We start from the raw sequence: 21,614 nt of genomic DNA, 5'->3' as shown, positions 1-21,614 counted from the left end.
AAAATTTGTGTTAGTTTAGTATAAGAACATAGAACTAAAATATATACGTACATAGATATATTAGATCTATCGATCAAAATGTTTAAAAAGAAAATCAAATAAAACAGGAAACGGAAACATTAATGTTAGAGTTGCGCACAAGGCAGTTACAAAATACTGTACACACGGATATATAAATATAGAAAAGAAATATATAATTAATTGCTTAGAGTGTAAAGAAACAGAGTTATATAAATCATTAAAAGAGATAAAAATCGTATACATGTATTATCAAATGTAAAAATTAGATTGTATATTTCAGATACAAATGATGATCCTTGCTAAAGTCATGTTTAATAATTACTTCGTCAACAATACTTAGTTTTCTTCAGAATTTACTATCTATCTTTATCCATAACAATAATAGTCGAACATAGTATTAAAAAACTAATATAAAGATACTTCACGATAATGCATCTAAAAATCCTAGTCAAATGCGTTATAAATTTTTCGATTTGCTATCTACGCAAATAGTAACTGTAATTTCTTCCGATTACAAATAACAAAAAGTGCAAATGCACAATATAGAAATTAAAAAGGAAAAACCCAATATACGTTTTAAATAAAATTATCCGAAATATGACATCCTCTGAAAAGATGGACATATGGACGTATATACTTATTTTTATCATGATCAAATAAAACGTTAAAACAAATAATTTTGCTATTCGAATTATGCTATTTCATTCGAATTCAACATTGACATAACAACACAGATTGCTTCTTCTAATTCTAATACATATTCTGTTTGTAACTTGTCCGGACGAATGAAATTGATACGATTAAATTATATGCTATTAAATTTGATTTTATTTATTGCTATATGCATACTTTGTTTTATACCTACACATTATTTTTATCTTCTTTACTTCGTATATAGAATATTACCTAATTCTTGCCTACGATAACAGAAAATTTGCTAAATCAGATATAATACAACGTACTAATCTTTTTCATTCCTCACGCTCACCTCTTTTTCTCGTTTCTTTTTCTTCTCTTTGCTTGTATGTATTTATATGCTTTTAAGGAACAGATATATGTTTCAATATCATTTATATAAAATAAAAGCATGTTTGATATTATGGAATATCTGTACAGACAAAATAATCGTATCATATAACCTGAAGTCTAGCAAATCGTATGTATTCGCTAACATTTTTCTTACTATGATACTAAATTCGAACTTACATTATGAAGAAAAAAGCAACGATTTTCGCTAATCAGGCAAACATAACGAGTATGTCTCTACATAGTATCTCATATTAAAATAATCGAATCACGTTGAAAACGAACGAATCAGGCGATTATAGTATTATTCTAATCTCCGTATTCTTTGGTATGCGTAATATGTTAGATAATTACGATGATTCGACAAAAAGATCTTCGCTCAAATAACAAATACAACGATCTCGTTATAGAAGGCACACGAATAAAAAAAATAACAGGTGGTAATGAGTAACTAGCAAGGTTTTAACTAAAAGTATCTACGTGAAATTATGTTTAAGAAATAAATTGAGAAACTTGGGTCTTTTTATGTAAAGGGCTTTGTAATGTTCGTACAAAGAAATCAATCGAAAACAATACGCAATTACGACGACAAAACGTTTGGTAACAGAAAATATTTGACCGATTACCTACTTCGTGCATGTATGTTGTGTACCCGCACGTATATGCGTGTAAATAAATAAATATATATATATATATATATATATTTATTTATTTATTTATTTATTTACACACACACACACACACACACACATATATATATATAACGTATGCATATACGTTTATGTAGAAGGTGAAAAATGTATAAAATATTGCAAAGAGACCGAGAGAGCGGCGGATGATTCTAATCGATCAAGTATAACACCTTGGTTAAATTGTTACGATATTTCGTTCGTTAAAGAGACAAAGATTTACGTATCAGATTAGTATGTACATATATATGTACACATGTATGTATAATAAAGAAAATACGCATATTTCTTGATACGATAATGGAGTAAAGAAATAAAGAAACAGTTCGATACGCGTTTTCCATTGCGTGCATATGCAGAACGCTTTGGAAAGCACGAAAAGAGCGGAAACGTTAGACTAGAGTGTAACTAAATCTTCGACGTTTAATTCGGATAAAGTTATGACAAAGGAAACAAACGTATGATTAAAGAAACGAATGAGTTTTCGAACATACGCGAATGCTGCATATTTATCGTAAATGAAATTAGTTTCCAATGATATAAATATATTGAATATTGATATACCAATATCGCAGTAAGTGCAGGATGAACGAAGCACTGAAAATTTGAGAAAAAGTTTTTGTTTTGAAAAATAAAGTATATATGTATATCGAACCGATGATTAACGAACCTTGTTTGTCACTTTGTAACATTAATGATCGAAAAGTGTGAAAATTTCGTCTTTGACACGATACGCAAGGATGGCAAGAGAAGAAGAAAAAATGAGTGTGAGACACCTTACACAATCGTCGCATGGTCAAAAAGGAAAAAAAAAAAGGAATCTGCTGCTGTTGCTACTGCTGTCCATAAGTGATTTGATAGGATAGCGTATAAAAAGTAGTACGTAAGAAGACGCGGACTAGGCGGGGTGGGGTGGAGAGGAAGTGTTAGGGACGTTGGTAAAAAAAAAAGAAAAGAATTAAAAGAGAAAATAATTAGGAGAAATACAAGTATAAAATCGGCATGGCATCCGGCGATGTTTCGCAGGCACCGAGGAAACACGTTCGTCGAATACTCGTACGAATATAGGGACGCAAATAGTGCATGTAGTACGGTTGAGAAAAAGCCATCACCGCACGTGCCAAAGACCAAGATTTAACGTACTCAATTGCGGCAACTTCATAATCCTCTCTAGACCGTTGGTACTTATCCTGGTGCATCCATAAAGATCGATACATTTCAAATGTTTCATACTCTCGGCAATGGTGTAGAGTCCTTTATCCGTTAATCTGCTGCACTGGCCGATGTTCAGTGTTTCGAGATCGTGCAAGGTCTTTGCGATCTTACAGATACCTTCGTCGCTGATTTGACAGGCAGAGAGAGAAAGTAATTTCAAATTAAATAATCCTTGGGAAATGTGAACGAGCGCTTGATCTCCAATCTTGTCGCAGAACGATACATCCAACGAGGAAATCCTGCTGCCACCTTCCGCGAGATAAGCCATACCGATGTCGGAGATATTATCGCAAGATCGAAGATTCAGTTCACGCAAGCTAGACATCTTGGCCAGATGTTTCAACCCCGAATCGGTAATGCACACACAAAACGAAAGGTTAATGGATTTCAAGGTAGTTAAACCGATCGACACGTGCCTGAGGGCTTCGTCGCTCAACCGCTGACAATCTTGAAGACTCAAATGCTCCAACGCGAGATTTCCCCCGGCTGATTCTCGATTTACACCAGCCAAATGAGCGATACCCAAATCAGATACTTGCCAACAGCTTCGTAGATCAAGTCTTTTTAACTTTTTCAAATTCCATGCTATACAGAGAAGCCCTCCGTTTGTAATGTTACAGCAACCACCGAGTTCTAAATGCTCGAGATTTTTTAAATACTGCACTATCCTACCGAGAGAAATATCCGACACTTGTTTGCACAGTGAAAGATTCAGTTCGATAAGCGTGGCATATTCTTGACAGAAAGCGTTGATTAAGCCTACATCGGTTATATTATAGCAACCTGAAAGATTCAAGGCCTCCAAGTTCGGCACGCCTTTCAAAACATCGCCGAGACCTCTTCGCAATGACAATACCTGGACCCTTTTTACCCCTCTTCTCACCAGGCTAGCAAATAATGCCGGGGCCTGCTTTCTTAGGTGTAACCTGGCCTCAACCCCTCGCCAGACAGACCGGTAATATGCCGCGTCTCTCCACGCGGTACATACTTGGGCAGCGCGTCCTTTATCCCTGACCTCCAGGTAGCTAAAGATCAGCGCCAATATTTCAGGATACAAGCAGGAGATATGCGTGCTCGGTACTGTGACAGTACCACGAGCAGTTACTTGCGGTTGTTGCCTCGACGAGAGACCTTGCGCGTACACCGGTAGGCCAGTCGTCGCACCGCTGGTATAATGTGACGGCGCGTTACTTGAGTTGTAAAGAATCCCCTGACTCTGCGGCGACGTCGGTATCGCAGCCAGGTGCGGCTGGTGTAACTGATAATAATGTCCTGAACGATGAAGCAACGTTGTGCCGCGACTTGGCGTCAATGCCGGAAGTTCCGTCATCAACAGCTGACTTTCCTCCATCTTGCCCACTGATATATACACACGCGCACACACATATACACGTTTTTCAAAAACTTCGAGCCTTCACAATTATTTCGCGCACGTTTCCTTCTTTCTTCTCTTTGTTTCTTCTTTCCTGTTTCCTTTGCCTTACCGTCTCTTCCTCTCCCTTCCTTTTCCTTTCCTTTCCTTTCCTTTCCTTTCCTTTCCTTTCCTTTCCTTCCCTTCCCTTCCCTTCCCTTCCCTTCCCCAATATCCTCCAGTCCGTCTTTATGGAATCATCTCTTCACACCTCTGACTCTCGCTTTTCCTTTCTTCCATGCACCGCTATTCTCCTTCTTCCTCGCACTCAACAATCTTGTACCATGCACGATTCATATTTCAAGTACAATCTTCAATTCTTTCATCTAGATATTAATTCGAGATCGGCGATAATCAGTCTTGAACAGTTTACTTTTCTGTCGTACCGATAGTTTGATTAAATTTACCAGCAACGGTAAACCCATTCTAACTAACAAAACGAAACAAAAGGGAGAAAGTTCGTCGATTGTTTTGCTTTACGATTTTCTGTCCCACGCGGATCGCTTAGCACTCGCGAAACACCGCATATCACATGTAACACTACCGTATTTTTCGATTCCTATTTCCCTTCTTCCACGCGTTTCGCTTTCTTCCTTCTTTCTTGTTCTCTATATTTCTCTCCCTTACTCATTCGTTCCCTCGCTCCTTCCCCAAGCTCCCTCCTTTAACCTCCCTCACACCGTCCTTCTCTTCTTCTTCTCTTTCTATATATGTACAAATACGTGTATATATTCATCTACTATAGAGTACATACACACACGCGCGCACGCGCGCGCGCGTGTGCGTGCGTGTGCTTGACTGCCCGTGTATATAACGTTATTACGTATCTATATGTGTAAGCGCGCCCGCAAGCGCGCGTATCTATATACGTGTGCATACGCGTACGTCGTGCGTGTCGTGCGTACAATGTGTAGTAAATTTTTCTTTCTCTTTCTTCGATGTTTGTTATCACCCTACCAGCACTTCCCCTCACTATTCTGAACTTTTTCTCGCTTTCGATCGATGATTTCTTTTTGATTTTGCTCTCTTTACCACAGTTATTACTTCTTCTTAGACGCGATACGAGTATCAGCGATACTCACACGCACACCGCCGTTATCTCCTTTTCAGGTAAAAACAAATTACGAACAAATTATGTCAAGCGTCAAATTGATTCTTTTCCACACTCTGATATTGTGATATTGTCTTTGTATTCACTGCCTTAACGATTAAACGTGTCACAAAACCACTCGCGTAACTGGCTTACTGGCTTCAAAACGAGACACATTGCCAAAACATAAACCGGTGCGCTGCCAGTCGCGAACTGTTGTTCCAGTTACCTAAAGTTAGATGTCGTGTCGTCGCTCTGTTATAGAAGGAGAGCAAACTTCATTCTAGCGAAATCCCGATTGGCTGCCAGCACTCGAGTCTTAGTCACGTGACTACGTTGGCGAATATCGATTCGGGTTGCGCTGCGGCGGCATTTTTAAGTTTTCGTCAGGAGGTGGGGGTACGACACCGTGTATTCCGAATCACGTTGCTAGAACACCTTTCCTTAAATTTTCCTAACATACTGTATTCTTATTTTATACAACCTTTTTTCATTGATTTTGATTTTCTTTATTTTACAGTACTTTTTTTCATTATTAATTTGGGAAAGGAAAGAAATGGAATTCGTTCCTTGCGTTTTTTACCCTGTATTGTAACGTTTTAATAATTATCAATAATCTTCATGAGAGATTAAACAGTTACAATATTATTTTCGTATAATTTATTTTAATTGGAATTACATAACATAACATAAATAGTAAATAGTTGCATACGGAAAAGTAAAATAAATAATCGTTATAAATATATATATGAGATATATTTCTGTCAATATATTGTTTAAGGAATAGCGAATAATTACAAAAATTGATATACTGTTAGATAAATGAAACAGTTTACAAATAAAACAAAGCGAGGCAACGTTACAATTACATTACATGAAAATTATATATAAATTTAGAATAATCAGTTCATAAACTTCATTACGCATAAAATATCTCCCATATTTTAATTAGCATAGCTTATTTTTAAAGTGGTAAAGTTATGTAGTATATACTCTATATTTAAAAGTAATTATTTAAGAGAAATTATTGTAAATGAAACTATTACAATAGCTTACGTTAAAAAAATTGAATGTGTTTAGAGGTAATATTTTTGTGCAATATACAAAATAATAATACATAAACTAAAATTTTATCAGTATTTGACTGTAATATATATCGACTCTGATATATAGTAGGTAATAGGTGTGTGTGTGTGTGTGTGTGTGTGTGTGTGAATTACCTGCTACATAATGTTACCACGCGTTTATATGCTGCGTGTGCGCAAGTATGTATGTATATATACACGTTGCCTTCATATATATAAAATAATATGTAACTGCTCAACTTAATATTAATCAATGTGATAAATATTTCATAGAATTAAAGTCATTTAATAATTTTTTTTTTCATCAGAATACAAAACACGTTGAGTAAGATCAATTTAAAATATGTGAGTGCTACAGATTTTAGAATTTAATGACAAAGGATATGTATATATGTATGCGTGTGCATGATGCATGTATATATGTATGTATTTATCTATGTATGTATATATATATATATACTACGTAAGTATGGATAACAATACTAGTATCATAATATATGTATAAATTACATTGTATATCATTTCACGCGTCTATAACAATACGTTATATGTAATTCTTATTAATTTATATGGATAAATGTAAAATTTTTATATTATTGTTTTTATATACAAATTTTACAAATTTTCTTTTAAAAAATGTGAGGTTACACAATTTATATTTGCATATGTACATATATGTGTATTTACATACATATGTATATATGTGTGTATACATATAATAAATAACGTTTGTTTCAGCGATGTTAGATAATATTTTACCGAATATTTCTTAAACCGTTTATAATTCATATTACTATTTTTAATATATATTATTCTTTACCAATAAGTTTTACTACATTTTAAACATAATCTAATTGAATAAACAATTTTCTCTTTTTTTATTTCTTAGATTTTATTCTCTTCTGCTTTTGAAATTTAATTTTTGAAAAAAAATTTACATATATATCTCATGATTTATAAATTAAAATAATGCGAGCAATTTTAATTACTTGAATAATACAATTATATTATATTTACAGTACTTGATCTTATAACATATGCTTGATCATTAAATGAAAATTCATTCCTAATAAGAAAAAAAGATACATCGTACAATAATCATTAGTTCCATTACTGACATCCTTATTATCCACCCTTTTGTATTTAAGGGGTTTGAAGGAGTTCTGTATTCTTTACAAAATGCCTTCATTAGTTTTACTATTGTTTTTAAAGAATAATCATTAGAAAACAACCTTTCCATATGTAATAATTAAATTTGAATTGAAACTACAATACAAAACAACTAAATCAACTAAATTAAGGATAAAATTTAAATCTCGTATGACTGCAAAAGTTAGCTTTATATATCTTAAACTTTAATTGTTTTTAATTTTATATTTTCCTATATCCTACTCATTATAAATAATACACAGTGATTGTTGATAATTCAATGTTTATTACATATCCTTATTTTTTGTACAAATACTATTATTTCTACATATATATAAATTTATTAATCAAAATTATTCATTATGTATCAATATTTAATGATTCTATGTATTTTTTAATTTCTAGTGTTAACTTTTAGTTCAACAAAATTTTGAAATCAATATAAAACATATATGGCTATGAAATATTATAATTATTATATTACTTAGTATTAGTTTCACATAAATTACATAGATATAAGCAATTAATTTAAATATACACGAGATATATTTATCTTTCACAAAGATGATTAATAATTTATTTTAGCATTTAGTAATGTATTAAAGTTTATATTGCTATATATCACAAATCTTATATAATAATAATCTTATATAATTATATAAAAAATAATGTTATTTAGGAAAAGTAGTGTTATACATATTTGTTGCTTTTAATGCAGGGTTGCTTTTAATCAATAACTTTGCTTCACGAAACATATATCTTTCTTGATTATAAAAATTGGGAATAAAATTAGGAAAATTTTAAAAATAAAAACCATTCAATTTAATAAGAAAATTAGTAAAAGAAAACTAATTTAATCTGTATTCCCTGTTTGAAATTTTATTCTTATCCATATCTAGAACTCCAAAAATACTTTTGATTCAGTTTTCAAAAATTTTATTGTACTGTGTAAGGAAACTTTATTGCTTATAAAATAGAATATAATATAAAAACAATTTCTAAACCTTACAGTTCCAGATATTAACCCCTATAAAAATGTATTATTTTACAAAAATTTTTAATATTTACTGTCTTGTATTTATGATATCAAAAATAAAACAAAAGGATTAATCCAAAAAGGAAATTATTCTAATATCTTCTAATATCAATTAATGTTACTTAATGTTACTTTTTGTAAATAAATTGATTTAGTCGTGAGAAATATATTTAAACTTGTTCATATTTCTTGTTAATTTTTACACCTTAATAGTAACTACTTAATAATAATTTTTGCGAACAGATTTTTATTTTTTTATAAACTTCTTTTGCAATATTATATTCATGTCTATAATTGCTGAAAACAAAGAAGTATATAAAAATGCATGATATCCAATGCTTTAATTTATAATTATCATAGAACTTAAATGTGAATAAAAATGGGAGAGGCGATAAACAATCTAAAAAAAATATGAAGTATATTTACACACGAACACACATGTACACATAGATTCTATTTATTTATAGTTTAAAGTATATAATAATTCATATTACAATGTTATGACTGTATAACAGTAAACAATATTGAATATGCTTGATTGGAATATTTGTAATATGCCACTAAAACTGGCAAGTAGAATATTTACATATTATAGGATGCCGCTTCATTCCCTCATTTGAAAGATATGTTATTTTGACCAAAACTTTGTAATATCAATTACAATAATTACGGAGATGTTCTTAACGGTATTACAGCGGCAGCTAGATAAGTATCCTAACTATTATCACAGATGATAAAATACGTTTATTGTGTTATTATAGCACATATAATATGTCAATCATATTTATTATCAAATTACTGGCAAATTATTATGTGTTCAGAAGTTTGTTTTTTTAATAATTACAAAATGTTTAACTTTAAATGTTTATATGTAATACATACTTAAAAAATTTGCTAATAATTTTTAATGAAATTATTATGATAATGGAAACACTTATAATAGTTTCAAAAAAATAATTTCATATTATTTAAAAAATTAATTATTTCAATCAAGTTCATAAAAATAAAAATTTCACAAATGCTAATAGTATTGTATTAACATATTGCAAGGTATACTTTACAGAATTCAAGTCTACAACATATATTCATATTGAAAAATAAATAATTAAAATTTTTTTCAATTTGTTAATTCAGTTTTTAAATAATGAATAGTCTGTGTTTATATTTTGATTGAATTTATAATATTTAAATTGACACAGTGCAACCTTTCCTTCATCAATTAAATAGCTTGCCTCTGTTATACCGTAAATATATTACTGTTTATTTCAATTTGATTTGTAAAGTCCATTTTAAAGCGTCATCAAACTACAGGAACTTTGTACAATGAATATGCACAAAATTGCCTGAACCTGCTGATGAAGATAGATCGTCTTCTGTTTATTAAATAGCATGTCTTATCTATGTTGAATTCACATTATGGTAACTTATTAAGAAAAATTTATCCATAATCATTCAAATCTCACATACATCATTTTACGTTTTTTCATTTTATTCAATAAATTTAGATTGAGCTTTGTACAATATATTTCTTTATCTTCTACTTTATACCACTTTTCTTTATAAATAATATTTTGCAGTAAAAAGAACGAATAAGAAGCAGCTATGTATATAATTTAATTCATTTTTCTTTTTTGTGCTAATTTTTTGTAAATTGTAAATTGTACAATATAAATAGGCCTTTATGTTCCTAATGCCACATTCAAAATATGCAGCTTGTTGAAAAGTGTGTTACTTACAAAGTTACTTTTACTAAATAAACACTACACACTCATAACATTTGCATCCTATGTATATTGAACATTACTAGCATCAAAGTATATTTCTATGAGAATACAATCTTCGATGTTGTAATTTAGATACAAAACTTAATAGTTTTAAAAAACGTTGGTATTACATTACATGATCATTTTGTTGCTATAGCATGCTCTCTGTTTTAGTTTTGTTTCATTTTTGTTACTCTATTAAATGGTATTAAGAACAGATTGCATGCTTATACAATTCTGTTAACAACACTTTTTTTTATGCTGTTTTGTGCTTTTTCTTAAATTGACTGTTTCACTGGTTTGTATAGCTTGTCGTTCCTTCCTTTCTTTTTTGGTTCTTAATACTTGCCGCGTTATAGCCATAAACATCTAAATGCAACAAATTAATATAAATTAAAGTTATATCACTGTCAAATTTAACATATTTATTTATTTATTTATTTAATACTAAAGAAGTCCTATATTACCTTTATAAAAAAAAAATCTCTTTAATATTAGACATAAATTAGAAATGTAGAAAAAAATTTGTTTCTTTGAAGTTTAGTTTTTAAAAAAATTAGTTCTATAGTACTCCATAAAATAAAGAAATGATATAATCTTTCTTACAGAAAGAAAAAGATGGCTGTATAAGACTAATATAGCAGATTAAAAATAAATTAGCAGCAATTTGATTTGTATTAATCTAAAATATCAAGTGTATATTTTTTAAAATTATTCTTCATTGTAATATTTGATATAATTTTCTAAAAAGATAATCTTATTAAATAATTGATTGGTTTGAAATTTGGTACATATATGGAGTATATTTGCTTGGTATATAATTTTTAAATATCGATATTCAATGAAGCATATATACTTGTGTACATAAGGACAGAAAATGATAATTTCTAACAATGTACATAAAACAAACCAATGTTTCGACATCAAACACAACTTCACAAAATTTTACATAAATGATTAAACAAAAGTTAAATAATAGGAAAGTGCCTAATTATTTGTAGTTTATATCAATACACTTTCCATAGTTCAAGAAAAAAGACCATGATGTATAAAGCATTTCTTATTTAAAATAATATTATGCATGTTAATAATATTATAATGACAAACTTTGTTGGTCTTCTTCTTGAATATTTCGTATTACAAAAAAATTATAAAATATGCAGAATATGAAACTGATAGATAATATGTCTTCATATATCTACATAAATGAAGACAATGTAGTAAAATATGTGTAGCATAGCAAGTACAACTGTTAGCGTAGCAGTAACAAACACTATTTAAATCTGATAAATCTAATAGTAAAAAAAAGATAATGAAAAATATAAATTATTAAGAGATAATATCATATGAAAATCATCGTATGAAAGTCAAAAAGAAAAATTATTTTATAAAATTTGTTGGAAAAATAGACAAATGTCTATAAATTTCTACGTAATATATGCAATTGCCATATTGTTAAAATATGTTCATATTCTTATTTAAAAATACAATCATTAATTTCAAAAGATAGGTTATCATATAGTGGCATTTAAAAAACTGCAAACAACATTGAAATAATTAATTACTAATAATATGGAATATATATATATATATATATATGTAAGTACATTTAATTATGTCAAATATTAGATCTTACAAATTATTATTTATAAAAACATGTTGTAACATGAATCATAGATATACGTATACTGTATATCATACTTACTTCTTGCACATTTATATTGTCTTTAGCAGAAGTTTCAAATAACTGAATTCCCATTTGATTAGCAAATCTTTGTGCATCTTCTGTTAATACCACCTTTTCATTAGGTGCATCATTTTTATTTCCTACAAGTACCCTGTTGACCACATCACAATTTTGTTCGATTTCATGTAACCATCTTTTAACATTAGCAAAAGAATCACCACTGGTCACATCATACACGACTATAACACCATGTGTTCCCCTGTAGTAAGTTGAAGTTATTGTCCGAAAACGTTCTTGTCCAGCTGTATCCCAAATTTGGAGCTTTACTCTCTCACCATCTATATCCACAGTTTGAATTTTAAAATCCACTCCTATTGTCGTTATGTAACTGCCATTAAAAGTATTGTCAGCAAATCGTAATAGCAGAGAACTTTTACCTACTCCTTAAACAAAAAATGAAAAAGAAATGTTGAATATAATTTAACAAATGCAGCTCATATAAATATAAATATGTTTATGTAATATAATAAATATATATTATTATAATCTGATAGATGATAAATAAAACATAACTATTATTAACAAAAATAATTTTTATATAATAGAGAAAGCCCTAGCTAAGATGATACAAATTAATTTCTCAAAGCTTACTAAATGTAGCGACTTTCTTTGCCTTATTATTATATATTACAATTTTTAATATTATTAATGGAATATCTTTAATCAATCCATCACAAAGTACTTCATTTTTCAAATAGTTTCCTTCAACATTACCTAAAACATTTATTTTTATTTTGTGTAATTACAAAGACATAATAAAAAATAAACACACAATTTAGTAATAGACAGATACAATATCTATAGTATAAATGTAAATGATATTCATTCTTTGAAAACATATTAGAAATAATATATATAACCAACAATAATTCCAATGACAGAAAACAACAAAAAAATATATTTATAAACCATAGAGTTCGATCAATTTAGAAAAATTAATAATTTTCCCAATGTAACGCAACAAAATTAGTTAAATTTTGAATAAATAACATTTTAAATAACTGAAGAAGTAATGTCTAAACAGGCAAATAATAAAAAACATGTACATTAAATGTTACATTACATTTAATAGTATTAGAAAAAATAAATTGTAACATTTATCCAAGGATATTTTATATAAATCATTTGTTTAATCAATTTATAATAATCTTAATATAATCTTAGTATATAATATAGTATAATCTTAGCTTACATTTAATTATGTTTAATTATGTCTATAATATCAAATAATTTGTATTTAATATTATGCCTGATGAAAGAATATTATAGGTGATTCTTTAAACATTGTAACAAAATACTTCATTTGAATTCTGTATTTACTACTTTTGAAAGAATCAACACTTACAGAATGACACTCATTAAATTACAAAACTTTATGAAACTCTAAGATAAGGATTGATATTATAATATTTTGAAAAAGTAAAAAATATTTAAAATAAGAAAAAATTCAATAAATATATTGATTCAAACATTAATTACTAATACTAATTCAAATAATAATATATAAAATTTGAATTGAAACATAATATATTATTGCTTTTACTGAAATGAAATATTACATGATGTTAGTTAATGGTAGGGACATTTTCATTTATTGGAATTTTAATGCTAAACATGTTTTCAAATAAAATGTATGTACGAATATTCAGGTTTGTTAGATTCGTCCCAAATTAGAAAAAGAAAGTTGATGACTAAACTAATAATTATATCACTGTTTCTTCTTGTTAGTTAAAATCAAATATATATTACAATTAAAAGAACATATAATATATACATTTATTTTACTTTGCATATATGTACATTATTGATACAAGATAATTCCTCAAATGGAGGAACCATCAGTACGATAAACTAATAATAAAATCATAACATTGAACATAATCTACTATCACTATTCAAAATTAAATTAACAAACTTAATAAAATGCAAAAATATAAATATAGATTATGTAAATGTACATAACATTATGCAAATGTAACAAAAAATAGTTCTTTTCATTAAATAATGAAATACTTGGAAGATGTACATTAATTTTGTAAATTCATTAAAATTGTATACTTTCAAATACTTTGTAATAAGCTATATCATAATATCTTAAACAAAATATTAACTTAGTTCTTATAATAATATTCTTAAAATTTTTTAATTTAATAAAATAAGTAGGAAAAATATATAGGAAAAATATTTCTATTGTCTTCATTAAAAAGGAATTTTAATGACTCATTTATATTAAGTACACAATAACACTTCATTCTATTTTATTATTTATATCTTATTATATTATTATAACATCAAAGTTTCACAAAACTGCACTCAATATTGAATATTAAAGCATTTTTTGAGATTGTCAAAAAATTTTTGAATATATAATATATCCAAAAGTTTCAAAGACTGTTACACTGTAAAGATAACGAACTTGTTCATCATAATTACTTGTAATATAATATAAATACATATAAATTACTAATTTACTTAATAATATTAACTATACAATGCTAAGGAATCTTATGCATATTCTTGATTGTACATTAAAAAGAAAATCACTTGTAAATAGCAAATTTTAATGAAATTTTGGAAAAGTAAAAATTTTCTTCATGAAATTTTCTTTTTTTGTTATTATCATATGAAATATAATTTTCTGATAATTTTGATTATGATAAATTTATGTTGTCTATTTTTTATCAAAAACATAAATAGCATTATATTCTTCTGTATAATTTTTAACTTATCATAGTGTACAATTATATTTGTTTATTATTGAATATATTTAACAGCAATGAAAATTTGTGCACTTACCACTATCTCCTATTATTAGAAGCTTAAATAAATGATCATATTCCCGGGCCATTTTGACATGTATGACGTTCAGGTCTATCAAACGTTTCCTCGTAAAAACAGTTCGAAATATAGACGATACATTCACCGTATCGTAAATAGTTTGAATTATCTATGAAAAAATGCGGGAAATGAAATTGCTAACTTGATATAAATTGAAACAACGTTTGCGGCTTAGTCCAAGTAAAAGACTCCGGTATCAAATAAGCGCCATGTTTATTTGCCGTGATATCACAATTCATTATCACCACTGAGGAAAAATTATATTCGTTAACAATGATAACTATTTCACATTAATTTAAAATAATAATTAGTATATTTTATTTATTTCAAAAGCCCTATTTTTATGAAAGAAAAGAAATTTAAATGTATTTAGTAACAATTATCATTAAAGTTAAAGAAGAAGAAAGTTTTTAGAAATATGTAGGCACATATATTTTTAACAAAAAAGTAAATGATCTCAAAATATTAAATAAATTACAAACCACAATTTTGCATTACTATTCAATTAAAAGACAAGTATTTTATTTGTAAAGATATAGCAAATGTCGAAACACTATACGTGTACATACATGAACATGATTTATCAATATCATTCGTAACTACATGTCTATGACACTATTTCATCCTTAACTATTATAAATTCTCAGTATACTACGACTATATATGTGTACATATATCTGTGTGTGTGTGTGTGTGCGCGCGCGCGCGCGCGTGTGTGTATGTATGCATGTATGATATTAAAGAAAACCTGGTATGGATAATTTAAAATATAATTTACTATATATTCGTAATGATTCTCTTGCTCTACCTCTCCTTCTCCTTTTCCATCTTATTCTTACTTATTATTTGTTTTATTCTTTATTATATTTTTTTCTTAACCTTATGGAGTAATATTGCAAAGATGTCGGTGACTTCAGAAGATTGTAATATTTTCTACAAATATAGAAATAGAAAAAATGTTTGTTATGAAGTCTTTATAACTCTAGTGTCTCTAGCAACTTTTTAATATCTTTAATGTAACATAATAAATCTTTATTACAATGCCCTAAATATTTAGTATAAATAGGAAAATATTTTGTACAAAATTTGTTAATAATTTATATATGCTTATGCAGGAGTAAAATGTAGTTTTCTTAAGGACTCATGTAATTGAAGGTTATCCCAAAGTATTACTTACTATTGTATTATTCTTATTCTTATTCTTATTTAAGATGTACAAATTCTAACTGTTTCTTATACAACTATTACAATTTTTCTGGAAAAGGAAATACAGAAAAGAACAAATAACTTATATATCAAGTATCTAAGTAGATTATAATTATCCTAAAAAGCTTATATTTATCAAGAAAGCTATGTAATTTTTATGAACATAAGAAAGCTATATATACAGGAATGTGTTTTATATAACATTATATGGAAAAACAAATACTACATTATCACATCTTTACATACTGTAATTACGTATTAAAAAGAAATATACAAAAAGATTTTCAGAAATGGTAGATAAAATTCAAACCAAGACTTAATTTTTTGCTATCTGTGACATGACATTAATATATTTTAAATGTATAGAGCATTGTTCTAATTTATGTTGGAACATTAACCAAAGTAAAAATGCTTTTATTTAAAGCTAAACTATCATGTGATAATTTCAAATTCATTGCTTGTGTAATGTGTTAAAATAGAAAATAGAAAATATATAATATATAAAATATACAAGTTATAAGATATATTTATTGGAAGTATATACTTCGCAAAGATCACCAAAATATTTAAACAGTTAGTCTTTCACTATATTAATAAATCATAAGACATAATTAATACTAAATATATATTTACAATAAATTTGCAATTTTTATGTGTATTTCTGGATTGGTTTCAAAGTCTACTGTTATACTTGCAATCGTCATGTTTCATTGCAATATCAAAAAACTTTTTAAGAGATTTGTATAGCACATATAATATATTCATAAAAAATTCTATGTTAACTATTTGCATATTTTTGCGAGTCACTGTATTTATATCACAGTTTCAAGATAGATTTAGTAGAAATTGCTTTTACAGCATAAATATTAAATGCATTTATTGTTTAAGGAAAGATTATTAAGAACAGGAAATTTTATATATATATTATAATTTAGTAACTTATCTTTTTAAACTTTTTGTATTTTCATATTTTTGTATACATAAGTATAGGTTCTGATAAATTATTATTATTCTTAATGAAACCATTAATAATGTATCAAAACTTGTTTGACTTGTTGGAATGTTTATGTTTTTTTTTATTTTTCATACTCAATTTGATGAAATTAAAATTAAAATATCCTTTAAGCTAAACATTTTTGGACACAAGTTTTCTAATACCTTTGTATTATATAGAAAATTAAAAGACACATCAATTAATATACTTATACAAAAAGTTATGTCTATTTAAAAGAATAGAGATGATCTTAAAATCTTTAAAATGGCATCACTTTCAGTATGAATATATACACCAGGTTATATATTGTTCAAAACTATCTAATTTTGTCTAATGACAATTTTTTCTTGCTTCTACAGTTTCAGAACTGTAATTTATCTTAGTTACACGGGATACTCTATATACTTATTTCTAAATATTGGAATATTAGGATTTGTAAATATATTTAAACTTATAATTTGAATATTAGTCTGTCAAGTTTAATGAGTATTTAAATAAGATTTGATAGTACAAAATTTATTCTTGTATCAGTTAAGTCATCTTTTTTTTTCTATAAAACTCTTAATAAAGATTCTTCATATGATTTTCATTTTGTTTTAAATATTTTCATAAAAAAAAATATTTACTGGATTTACATTTGTCATGCACTGTTCTCTTAGCTCCCTATTTCTCTATTTCTCTCTATTTCTCTATTATGGATGATCAAAGCAGTAGTCAAAATAAACGTTCTTACTTATCTGTAATATGCTTAGATTTGTTCTATGTCTGTGTGTAAACTCAAAGTCTTCTGTGGCAGAAAGTTTGTGGATCTTATATATAGTTCTTACATGTAGTTCTTGATACACCTATTTGTTTGAAAAGTGATGTATGCTAAAATTTGTTAAGTTAAATTTGATAAATAAGTTAAGTTTAAAAATGCATTGATATTATAGGACAATAATTTGAACATTTTTTCTAAATTGTTACATTTGAATACATGCAAAATCATCATAAAGACTAAAAAATATTCAAATAAAAATAATTTTGTTTGCAATATATACTTATTTTTGCAATTCAGTTAGAAATTGATATTGGAAAGTATAAATTTACATTATAGAGAAATAAGAACTATTAGCCAAACTTTGGATTTTACAATAAAACATCCACATACAAATTTTTTCTCTCTTAATAGCATTTATCCATTCTAGATAACTATGTCATTAATATCAAACATGACACCAATAAATATGTTCATGTAATGAAATTCATGTGGTTTAAGTCACAGTATGAATTATTTAGAAATAAAAGAATGGATATATTTTCAAGCCAAGCAAAGTTATTAGTAATACAATACATCTATTTTGGAATAATTTCTTCATGAAATTTAAATGAGTCATTCAGGGAAATAATATGAAAAAGCTAGGTATATAGATATATAAATAAGTTCTCGTGGTTCCTTACAAAAATATATTTATTAAAAAAGACGTTCCAATAGTTTTAATCAAAGTCCCATTGAAATCCATTATTTTTTGCTATTTCATATGCAATATATGGATTACATTATGAAAAATGTTTTATTTTTTGAGGTAAAAAAGTTATTAACCAAATTTCTTCACTGTGAAAACTTATACATCAATAGTTTAATACATTAATTCTTTATACATCAATACTTTGATAAATAATTTTTCTTTGTTAATCATTATATCATTAGAGTAATTATAAATAATTTTTTGTATATAAATATAAAATCTCAATTTTGACATTCATTATTATTAAAATTGTTAACAATATGCAATTATTATACAAAAATCAATTACTACAGAGCTTTCTCGCAATTATTCAATCCAAATTATGTCTTAACATGTCTTAACATTTCAAGTACTATATCTAAAGCAGCTTTTATATGTTGAAACAAGATGAGATGCAAGAATTAATTCCATAAAAATTATTATTATAAGCAAGTATACCACCATATTTTTAGAAATCTTAATTTTTTAAAATAGTTTTCCTAAGTTAACATTTAAAATTATAGTCGTGATTGGTTTGAGGTTAAACGCTTACTAGCAATGTTCGTTACTTTACTCCTTATGTTCCTTATTTACTATCTTACTTACGTACCATCTGGTGAATACTACATAAGTAATATTCAAATGATAAGTAATGTTTGTTAATTATTTTATATAGAAACAATGAAACTGAATAACCATTTCAAGTATACTTACTCAAGGGTAAAGAGAGCAAAATTTATTTAAAATAATTACAGTTTACATAATCATTATTATATTAATTAATACAAAGTAATAGTTACTAAAGTAAAAATCTAATGAAAACAGTAAGTTCATAACATAACATCTTTTTACTTAAATTTATACTAGTTTAAATGAATCCAAATTTAGACAGGAGTTAATTTATCTAGATTCTAACCTCTTCTTATAGTAAACAACTTTAATAAAACATTACGTCTTATACATATGCATATATTATGTTCATAATAATTGATAGTACACTAACGAGATTATAGCACAAAATTAAATACATAAATATAATAGTCGTATTTGTATAGAAATAGATAAACTGAATAGCTTTCATTTAAGTGATGAAAATTATGATTGTTTTGTTTCATTGCAGAATTTTACGAGATTTTTCTGTTTTAAACAATTATAAACAAGAAAATGTCTGGACCTATGGTATTATGTCAATTATGGATGGGTGGTGTAAGTAAAGACTACTTATTATTTTATACAAAAATATATTTTTTTATATTTTCTATCTATGTTTTACAATGAAGTTGAAAGTATATTTTGTTTTAGTTAGAACCATATATGACAGAAAGTTTTATAATGAATGCTTTTCATAAAATGGGAGAACAACCACAAACAGTTAAAGTAATGAGAAACCGTTACACTGGTGAACCTGCAGGTTATTGCTTTGTACATTTTCCAACTGACGAAATGGCACTTGATGCCATGCATAAATTAAATGGCAAAGTGATACCTGGTTCAAATCCAGTAAGAATTAAACAATTTTTAATGCAATCTTTTTGATAAATTATTGTATTTTTATTTATATTAATATATGCATCAGTTTGAACTTTTATGCCTTCTATATTTTAGGCTGTAAGATTCCGATTAAATCATGCTAGTACCACAGGAAAACCAACAACAGAAAGAGAATTTAGTATTTGGGTTGGAGATTTATCAACAGATGTAGATGATTATTCTTTATATAGAGCATTTGCTGCTAAATATAATTCAATTAGAACAGCAAAAGTAATTTTAGACAGTTCTGGATTTAGTAAAGGATATGGTTTTGTCAGATTTGCTAATGAAGAAGAGCAGAAGAATAGTTTAGTTACTATGAATGGATATAGAGGATTAGGAACAAAATCATTAAAAATTTGCAATGCTGTTCCAAGGCCTTGGAATAAATTATCAGGGTGTGCAAATCATACTTTAATTTTTTATCTATAAAACATAAATTATCATATAGTATCAATAAATAAGTTTCCTATTCTTCAGGTCAACGCCTCCGCAATCATCATCAGAATATACACCATCAAATTTAAATTCAGATGCTTACAATTACTATGACACATCATCTTACTGGAACAGTTACAGTGCATGGCAACAAGGTTATTATGAAAGTGAACCTACATCAGATGGATATAATAGCTATATATCTGATCAAAAACCTGAAGAAGATGAATTGGAATTAATTGGTATGAAACACATCTTTTATAGATATAGCAATATCATTTCATTGATGAATACTTAACATAGCATTAACTTTATTCTGACTAATATCATTGACGATATGCTTTATTTAGTGCATAATATTTAATGTATAATTTAAAAAAGTTTACTCAGTTTTATGTTTTTGTTCTCTAAATGAAAAAACGTAGCTTAATTTTCAAGAATAAATAATTTATATTATTATAAGTATATTTTTAAATTTTCTTAACTCACAAAACATAAAATATAGTTGGAAATTTTTACTATAATATGCATTTATTATTTTGTATAGTGAACATAATTTTTTTTTTATTTATAGAACATTCTGTTCCCATAGACATTGATAAACTTAATAGAGAAATAATAGAACAAGATTATAACTTGTGGGATGCATTAGAAAGTTCAAAATGGATACCGTGTGACACCTTAGAATTATGTTATTAAAACGTTTTTGCTATACTTGTACAACATACACTATGTATTTTTATTGATGATTTAATAAATGTATAACTTGTAATATAAGCTTATAAAACGAAATTTATTTCTATTTTATTATAAACGCGATCGATTGTTATTAATATATGAGCGCTATATTATGCTGTTCTAATCTAATTTGTAACCTCATATCATAGAA

The 21,614-nt window shown here is 27.1% G+C and overlaps 3 protein-coding genes across 8 annotated transcripts; 1 reads left to right on the top strand and 2 right to left on the bottom strand.

The window, feature by feature from the left end:
* Positions 1 to 1,818: 1,818 nt before the first annotated feature.
* LOC132905653 (F-box/LRR-repeat protein 14) lies at positions 1,819 to 5,687 on the bottom strand. Its single transcript, XM_060957161.1, has one exon. The coding sequence runs from the start codon at positions 4,300 to 4,302 to the stop codon at positions 2,845 to 2,847; it is 1,458 nt and encodes a 485-aa protein (XP_060813144.1). The 5' UTR covers positions 4,303 to 5,687; the 3' UTR covers positions 1,819 to 2,844.
* A 3,476-nt stretch (positions 5,688 to 9,163) lies between these two features.
* Positions 9,164 to 15,777, bottom strand: LOC132905678 (ras-related protein Rab-35). 2 transcript variants are annotated; one of them, XM_060957232.1, is made up of 4 exons: positions 15,640 to 15,777; positions 15,029 to 15,317; positions 12,191 to 12,615; positions 9,164 to 10,854 (listed from the first exon to the last, which is right to left on the bottom strand). In XM_060957232.1, exons 2-4 carry the CDS (start codon positions 15,078 to 15,080, stop codon positions 10,726 to 10,728), a joined length of 606 nt encoding a protein of 201 aa, XP_060813215.1. In that variant the 5' UTR covers positions 15,081 to 15,317; positions 15,640 to 15,777; the 3' UTR covers positions 9,164 to 10,725. The 2 variants fall into 2 exon arrangements, with proteins under 2 accessions (XP_060813215.1, XP_060813216.1); XM_060957233.1 differs by having other exon boundaries at positions 15,553 to 15,734.
* A 3,174-nt stretch (positions 15,778 to 18,951) lies between these two features.
* Positions 18,952 to 21,426, top strand: LOC132905709 (tRNA selenocysteine 1-associated protein 1). Of its 5 annotated transcripts, none has more exons than XM_060957300.1 (6): positions 18,957 to 19,206; positions 19,878 to 19,963; positions 20,060 to 20,257; positions 20,363 to 20,685; positions 20,768 to 20,967; positions 21,300 to 21,426. In XM_060957300.1, the coding sequence occupies exons 2-6, from the start codon at positions 19,922 to 19,924 to the stop codon at positions 21,422 to 21,424; spliced, it is 888 nt and encodes a 295-aa protein (XP_060813283.1). In that variant the 5' UTR covers positions 18,957 to 19,206; positions 19,878 to 19,921; the 3' UTR covers positions 21,425 to 21,426. The 5 variants fall into 5 exon arrangements, with proteins under 5 accessions (XP_060813287.1, XP_060813283.1, XP_060813285.1 ...); XM_060957302.1 differs by lacking the exon at positions 18,957 to 19,206 and adding an exon at positions 19,298 to 19,388; XM_060957301.1 differs by lacking the exon at positions 18,957 to 19,206 and adding an exon at positions 19,447 to 19,581.
* Positions 21,427 to 21,614: the final 188 nt, after the last annotated feature.

Source organism: Bombus pascuorum, chromosome 3 (genome assembly GCF_905332965.1).
Source record: "Bombus pascuorum chromosome 3, iyBomPasc1.1, whole genome shotgun sequence".
NCBI classification, from domain to species: Eukaryota; Metazoa; Arthropoda; class Insecta; order Hymenoptera; family Apidae; genus Bombus; species Bombus pascuorum.
The sequence above is the reverse complement of the archived record's forward strand: the minus strand, read 5'-3'. Positions and strand labels throughout refer to the sequence as shown.

Bases quoted from the DNA above. Each gene is read 5' to 3' on its own strand.
- LOC132905709 (XM_060957300.1), top strand. From the start codon at position 19,922: ATGTCTGGACCTATGGTATTATGTCAATTATGGATGGGTGGT. The intron at 20,258-20,362 runs GTAAGAATTAAA...TCTATATTTTAG, and splicing joins TGATACCTGGTTCAAATCCA to GCTGTAAGATTCCGATTAAA. The intron at 20,686-20,767 runs GTGTGCAAATCA...CCTATTCTTCAG, and splicing joins CCTTGGAATAAATTATCAGG to GTCAACGCCTCCGCAATCAT.
- LOC132905653 (XM_060957161.1), bottom strand. From the start codon at position 4,302: ATGGAGGAAAGTCAGCTGTTGATGACGGAACTTCCGGCATTGACGCCA.
- LOC132905678 (XM_060957232.1), bottom strand. From the start codon at position 15,080: ATGGCCCGGGAATATGATCATTTATTTAAGCTTCTAATAATAGGAGAT. The intron at 12,616-15,028 runs GTAAGTGCACAA...TTTTTGTTTAAG, and splicing joins TCTAATAATAGGAGATAGTG to GAGTAGGTAAAAGTTCTCTG. The intron at 10,855-12,190 runs GTAAGTATGATA...TGTTGCATTTAG, and splicing joins ACAATATAAATGTGCAAGAA to ATGTTTATGGCTATAACGCG.